At 39.8% G+C, this 7,988-nt stretch overlaps 1 protein-coding gene across 1 annotated transcript; it reads left to right on the top strand.

The window, feature by feature from the left end:
* Window positions 1-2,679: 2,679 nt before the first annotated feature.
* Window positions 2,680-3,623, top strand: LOC104678310 (olfactory receptor 6-like). Its single transcript, XM_010383561.1, is given in 2 exon segments — window positions 2,680-3,436; window positions 3,439-3,623. Coding segments are annotated over 2 exon segments (942 nt in total).
* The last annotated feature ends 4,365 nt before the right edge of the window (window positions 3,624-7,988 follow it).

Genomic DNA, 7,988 nt, shown 5'->3' with positions numbered 1-7,988 from the left:
GGCAAATGGGAAAGTAGATCCCATACATCTTTACTCCAAGTTGGGGAAATTTGGGCAGCCCTGGACCCTCTGGATGTTGGACAAATGCATAAGGGATGTGTTTCTTCTTCCTAAAGAAGTCTGTCAGGGTGTTGTTTTCTCTTAAGAACCACCATTTTCAATACTGTAAAAAAGAAGTTTTACAGTATAATGAAAGGATTTTTCCCCATAGGGTGCCCAAAGCTCAAGGTTTTTGGTTCTAAAACAAAGACACTAGAATGACATTGTTCTATATCCCTACGTGCTTCAAACTAGAGCATGCTGGAGTTATATTTGTTGCAAAAAGTGGAGGAAAATGTGAAGGAAACATGGGTATGCTTAAGTAATAAAAACAATTCATTAAAAAGTAAACTAGAAATATGGCGTGAGTGGTCTACAATCCTGTTCTCCAGGAATTTGGGGTTATTTTCTTCACCAGACTATAACAGGAAAAGTGAGTAAAAAGAAAGTAAATGACTGTGTGTGTTTCTGAATATATGAGTAAAAACATGTGAGCATATATAATTAAGTAAATATGTATGAGTCTAATATGACATAGTAATAATTGATGTTTGTAGAGAATAACTTTGCATCAAGTCCCATGTTAAAGGTCCTCCATGCATTCTCACATTTAATTCTCACAACACAATCCAGGAAGGTAGGCATTATTATAGCTTTTCTCATTTTATAGAAGAGGAAAAGGAAGTATGTAATGGTTAAGTGATCTGTTCAGTATGACACAACTACTACGAAATGAAAATAAGACTGAAATATTGTTCTGATTCTAAAGTCCGTGCTCTTAAATTCTATGCAGAAGTGAATTTTTGGTACATTGTGTGGCAGATGATGGGATTGTTGGTTGTTACAAATGTCCTGAAGAGTAGAAGCCTCTACACTGGTGTTGCTTCCTACTGGGGCTAGACCTTGGGTAAAGCTAGACACTCTCTGCTCCCAGAACAGTTTCTTTTCCCCAAATAAAAAATTTGAACAATGATATTGAAGAACCAGGCCAGGAACTCCTTTCTAGTTAACTATGAGTGAAGTGTAGCTTGGAGGCTGGGAGTAAGGGACAATCTTTTCCCACCCAGAAAAGAGTGCTGAGCTCTGCCAGTGTGTGCTGCCATAGAAAGGAGACAGTGGTGCCAATAATATGCATTTGACACAACATCAGTCAATTCCTTGCCATGAGCTATGCCCAGAATATCTATAGCCCAGGGGAATGTCAGAATGAACCCTGATTGACGTACCACTCTTTCTGTGCCAAGAGAAGAACATAATGGACAAGAGGTTGTCAGAAAAGATGAACAATGGTCTGAATGCAGCACCTGAATATATGCTTTAAGGATAGGGGACATTTAATAAAATCAATTAGTAAGCTAGTTGGTCTAGTTCACAAAAAATTCTTCCCTCCAGCATTACAAAATCTATCTGTCCTTCTACATTTATGTGCCTTCCTTTGTCTCCACACCTTTCCAGGCTAGAGAATTAAAAAATAACTGATATTTAGAAACCCTGACCTACCAAGTGAATTAGCACCAAGGCTCACTACACAGAAAGAGTAGTAGGTCAATCAGGGTTCACTCTGACACGCCCCTGGACTAGAGATATTCTGGGTAGAGCTCATGGCAAGGAATTGAACGATGACGAGTCAAATGCATATTATTGGCACCACTTTCTCCTTTCCATAGCAGCACACACTGGCAGAGCTCAGCACTCTTTTCTGGGTGGGAAAAGATTGTCCCTTACTCCCAGCCTCCAAGCTATACTTTACTCATAGTTTACTAGCAAAGAGTTTCTGGACTAGCTTCAATACCTTTGATCAAATGACTTTCTTGAGGAAAAGAAGCTATTCTGGAAGCACAGAGTGTCTAGCTTTACCTATGGTCTAGCCCCAGTAGGAAACACCACCAATGTAGAGGCTTCTACCCTTCAGGACATTTGTAACAATCCACAACCCCATCATCAGCCACACAATTTACCAAAAATTCACCTCTGCATAGAATTTAAGAACACTGATTTAGAGTCAGAACAATATTTCAGTCTTATTTTCATTTCGTAGCAGTTGTGTCATACCGAACAGATCACTCAACCATTACATACTTCCGTATTCTCTCCTATAAAATGAGAAAAGCTATAAGAATGCCTACCTTACCTTTCCAATTTTCCTCAGACTCTAATTTGCATAATCTGTGTGGATTAAGGCTCAGGGGTCACCCAAATATTAAACTTCTTAATTTTTTCTGACTTGATGCTATCTTCTATGTTTCCTTTCAGATAAGAATAAATGTTTGTGCAGTGAGTTCCTAATTAAACCAATAACTGAAATCAATATGGGACAGAAAAATGGGTCTATGTTCCTTGTCAAAGGAATTAGGAATGATGTAAATATTGCCATTTCAATCATTGCCATCAGGTGCATGAGATTGGGATGGAAGTCCATTTTGATTTCAGGAGACTTTTATTTAAAAAATAAAACATCAATGAAAATGTGTGCTTCACATTTGAAGATGAGTCCCCATTAACATAAATTATCTTAGGAGTCTCATTTACAGAAAAGACTGAATTATTAATGTATTTTTGTCTTACATTTGATGCCATGGTCGTCTTTATTATTTGTGGTGTTGCCATAGAAGACTTCAGTGTTGCTCAGTGCTTTTAATCATGCTGCGGCTAAACATCACTCTGGTCACTGAGTTCATCCTGGTAGGCCTTCCCGCTGCCCCATGGCTACAGATCCTGCTCTTCTTCCTCTTCCTTGTGGGCTACCTGTTAGTGGTAGTAGAGAATCCTGCCATCATGCTCACTGTTTGGGTCACTAGCTCCCTCCATAAGCCAATGTACTATTTCCTGAGTAGCATGTCCTTTCTGGAGGTCTGGTATGTCTCTGTCACAGTCCCCAAGATGCTGGACGGATTCCTCCTGCAGAGATGGTGCATCTCCTTCACAGGTTGCGTGACCCAGCTCTACTTCTTTATCTCGTTTGCCTGCACAGAGTGTGTGCTCCTGGCAGCCATGGCCTATGACCGCTACGTGGCCACTTGCCACCCTCTTCGATACTCAGTCATCATGACCACAGGTTATTGTGGGCAGCTGGTGGCTTTCTCTTACATGAGTGGTTTCATGGTCTCTGTCATCAAGGTCTACTTCATTTCACATGTTGCTTTCTGTGGCTCCAATGTTATGAACCACTTTTTCTGTGATATCTCACCAATCCTCAAACTGGCATGTAAAGACATGTCCACAGCTGAGCTAGTGGACTTTGCTTTGGCTATTGCCATTCTTGTGTTCCCTCTCATTACCACTGTCCTCTCCTATATCTACATTGTTTCCACCATTCTGCATATATCCTCCATCCAGGGAAGGAAGAAGGCCTTCTCCACTTGCGCATCTCACCTCACTGTAGTCATAATTTATTACACGCCATGATTTTCATATATGTTCAGCCCAGAGCTATTGTGTTGTTTAATTCCAACAAACTAATCTCAGCTGTGTATGCAAGCCTCACACCCGTGCTAAATCCATTCATCTACTGCCTAAGGAACCAGGAAGTCAAGAATGCTATCAAAAAGACCTTGAGGGGTGGCTAATGTCTCCTGCTCAGTTGAGCCCTGCTGCTTTGAGGAGAAGACAGTATCCCATGCAGGATTCCATTCCCATGACATTTATCATAGCCCTGCTTATTATTATCACTGCGCTACAGGCCTGGATTCTTAAATAAATCACAACATGGGCAAAGTAAAAAAAAATTAAAAGAGAAACAGGATACTTGATATATATTGCTTTAAGCATTAACTAGTATTAATATAGATTGTAGATACTTAATAAGTACCTTGAAATAATATAATAAATATTTAACATGTACAAGATGTTGTTCATAGCACATTACACATAATAAATTATTTGATTTACATAATACCTTAGGAACTAGTTATGATCAGTTGTCTGATAATGCAGATCAGAAAACTGAAGCACTTAGAGGTTACGTAAGTTGTCCAAAGCTACATACCTAATTTATATCAAAGTCACTACTTAAGCCCAAGTTGGGCTCTAGAAGCCATTGAATTAGAGTCTCTGTATACCTAAAATTCTGTGCTAGTAGCTCAAGAGGCATATTAGCTAACAAATGTTGATGTCTGAAAGGAACAAGCAATCTAGTAGTTAGTATAGATATGATGATAACTGATAATTATGTTGTAGTGATGGTGATGATAATGACAGCTGTGATTAAATCATGTTAGTGATTATCAATTACTATCGATATTAATAATAATGTTGATCATTTCACAATCTTCTTCCAATATTTGCCTCCTTCTGAGTCTGTAACAGTTAATTTCTCATTACAAGAGTGAATCAATAGTTTCACGAGGGATTAAATAATATTACTGCAACTTTGCCATATATTTGCATCTCTTCAGACACTTTCTTTTGAGCTCTTGAATTTTTATGGCCGTCCATGCCATATCATGACTACCATCAGCAAACTAATGCAATTTCATTCCATTGATATGTGTCTGAGCTTAAACTCTCAATACATTGCTACAATATAGGTCTACATAAAATTAAGTGAAAAACAAATGCAAAATTTCTAAGACAAATGAGAGTATTAAATATCATTGAGGCATGTGCTAACTAGATAAGGAAATACAGTGTACCAGAGAAAATTCTACAAAATTTCATTAAATTGAGACTAAATATACAAGAAATCAGGAAGAGCCACTCTCACTGTATGTCCTGACTCTCTTAAGTGGAAGTCCAAAATTTGTCTACCATTTTTATAACTTCAAAATTATTCAAAATACCTGATTAGCAGTCCTCATATATTGCTCTTATAATATTACCCTACTGCTTAAGAATTCTTGATTTGAATGAAATAGGACCTATCCATTATTTTTATTATTATTTTAGAATTATTCTAGAATTATTCATAAATCTTATTTTCTCTCCATCTATACCAATCCATCTTATAGTTTACTTATCACCAACATGAAACATCCATTCTGATATTAGTCACTAATATATAATCAGTAATTATATCAGTTCTTTCTTTGCTTAATGTATGTATTTATTATTTCTTATATTTTATTCTATGCCTGACACTGTGATTGTATGTGAGGATATCATGGTGAACAAAACAATACAAATAGACACAAATTCTTCCAATAAATAGTTTAAAGATGAGTACGGAAGATAAAAACAATTATATTACAAGTTATAGGTTGAAGATACAGGAAAGGAAAAGTGTACTATGAAAGCAAATGGTAGGCAGATGACTAGGATAGTCAGAGATATATTCTAGTAGGAGAGACATTTAGGCTAATGCTTGAAGCAATTAGACAGATGAAAGGTGGTGGGTAATAGTGAGGGTCAGGGGATGCAGGCAGAGGAAAGGACAAGAATCATGAGAGATAACAGCACACTGAAAGTCTGAAAGATGATTAGCACATCTGGAGTATTAAGGGGCATGAAGAAGAAGGGGTTACATGAGGAAGTAGTTTCATCTTTATCAATAAAAATCTTGCAATTTCTGAATTGTCTCTTATTTAAAAATTGTGAATACACAATAAATTCTATAAAGGCATTTTTCAGTTTCTACAACTCCTAGATCTTCAACCTCTAGTATTTCTACGAGGTGAATGGTAGCCACTAATATGGTAAGGCAGGGACAAGGTGAGTTGACTAAATGTTTGGCCTCATCTACAGTACCTTTTGATTTTGAATAACAGATATCCATCATATTTATACATCTGACTTCCTCACTATGTTGTGAGTTCCTTTGGAGTAGAAACTAACCTTATTCATCATTGTACCTTGTCACTCTTGTCCCCCAGGCTGGAGTGCAATGGCGCGATCTCAGCTCACTGCAACCTCCGCCTCCTGGGTTCAAGCAATTCTTGTATCTCAGCCTCCCAACTAGCTGGGATTACAGGCTCCCACCACCACACCTGGCTAATTTATTTTTTTTCTTTTTTTTTTAGTAGAGATGGGGTTTCACCATGTTGGCCAGGCAGGTCTCGAACTCCTGATCTCAGATGACCCACCCGCCTTGACCTCCCAAAGTACTGGAATTACAGGCGTGAGCCACCATGGCTGGCTGTATTATTATTTATTATAGTCACCTGCCTGTGCAATAGATCACTTCCATTGATTAAGCCTTATAAAAGAGGGAAATCATTTCATTTATGGCAACACGGATTAATCTAGAAGACATCCTGTTAAGTGAAAAAAGCCAGGCACAGGAAAACAAATGCCATATGACTTCGCTTATACGTGGAATCTAAAAACGTTATATGCGACTTTGATTCACATGCATCACATGCAGAGGGAAGTAGGGAGTAGGGCATGCATTTAGCTGAGGTGGATTACAGACAAAGTTCTGAAGCCTGCATCTTCTGATTCATCAGCCTGATAGTGGAAGCAGCAGCAACAGTAACTTGCTCTATTGGGATGAGACAAAAAGTTCTGGAGCTGCAAGTTGTTCCTGGGGCTTAGTCTAAAGCATTCTTCTCCAGTCGTTTCAATAATTTTGTAAGAACCACATTCTCTTTCTGCTTAAACTACCTAGAATGGATTCCATTATTTATAACATAACATTGACTAATAGTCACCCAGAAATTATTACATGTTCTGAATCTTGATTTTCTTGTTTGAAAACTGGGAATAGTAGGACATATGCCAGGTTCCAAGATGGTCAAATAGGAACAGCTCCAGTCTGCAACTCCCAGTGTAAGGGAGGCAGGAGATGGGTGATTTCTGCATTTCCAACTGAGGTACAGGGTTCATCTCACTGGGGCTTGTCAGACAGTGGGTGCAGCCCATGGAGCAGGGTGGGGCATCACCTCACCCAGGGAAGTGCAAGGGGTCAGGGAATCCCCTTTCCTAGGAAACGCAAGCCGCGACAGACGGTACCTGGAAAATCGGGACACTCCCACCCTAATACTGCACTTTTTCCGGCGGCCTTAGCAAAGGGCACACCAGGAGATTATATCCTGTGCCTGGCTCAGAGGGTCCCACGCCCACGGAGCCTCGCTCACTGCTAGTACACCAGTCTGAGATGAACTGCAAGGAGGCAGTGAGGCTGGGGGAGGGGCATCTGCCATTGCTGAGGCTTGAGTAGGTAAACAAAGTGGCCAGGAAGCTCCAACTGGGTGGAGCACACCACAGCTCAAGGAGGCCTGCCTGCCTCTGTAGACTCCACCTCTGGGGGCAGGGTATAGCTGAACAAAAAGCAGCAGAAACTTCTGCAGACTTAAAAGTCCCTGTCTGACAGCTTTGAAGAGAATAGTGGTTCTCCCAGCATGGAGTCTGAGATCTGAAAACTGATAAACTGCCTCCTCAAGTGGGTCCCTGACCCCCAAGTAGCCTAAACTGGGAGACACCTACTAGTAGGGACCAACTGACACCTCATACAGCCAGGTGCACCTCTGAGACAAAGTTTCCAGAGGAAAGATCAGGGAGCAACATCTGCCGTTCTGCAATATTTGCTGTTCTGCAGCCACCACTGGTGATACCCAAGCAAACAGGGTCTGGAGTGGACCTCCAGCAAACTTCAACAGACCTGCAGCTGAGGGTCCTGTCATAAATAGGCCAATTAAAAGACACAGACTGGCAAATTGGATAAAGAGTCAAGACCCATCAGTGTGCTGTATTCAGGAAACCCATCACAAATAGGCTCAAAATAAAGGGATGGAGGAAGATCTACCAAGCAAATGGAAAAAAAAAAAAAAAAAAACAGGGGTTGCAATCCTAGTCTGTGATAAAACAGACTTTAAACCAACAAAGATCAAAAGAGACAAAGAAGGTTAATTAAATAACCTTCCTTCTTTTATTTGCATGATTCTCCTTGTTCTCATATAACTACCTCTTCCTTCTTGAGAAAACCTACTTCCCACCTGTAGCATCTTCTGAGTAATCCATATCAATTCTATTCCTTTGACTCAGCAGGTGAGCCTCCTTCTTAGGATGAACTAACC

The sequence above is a fragment of the Rhinopithecus roxellana genome, chromosome 15 (genome assembly GCF_007565055.1).
Source record: "Rhinopithecus roxellana isolate Shanxi Qingling chromosome 15, ASM756505v1, whole genome shotgun sequence".
NCBI classification, from domain to species: domain Eukaryota; kingdom Metazoa; phylum Chordata; class Mammalia; order Primates; family Cercopithecidae; genus Rhinopithecus; species Rhinopithecus roxellana.
This window is presented reverse-complemented; position numbering and strand designations above follow the sequence as displayed.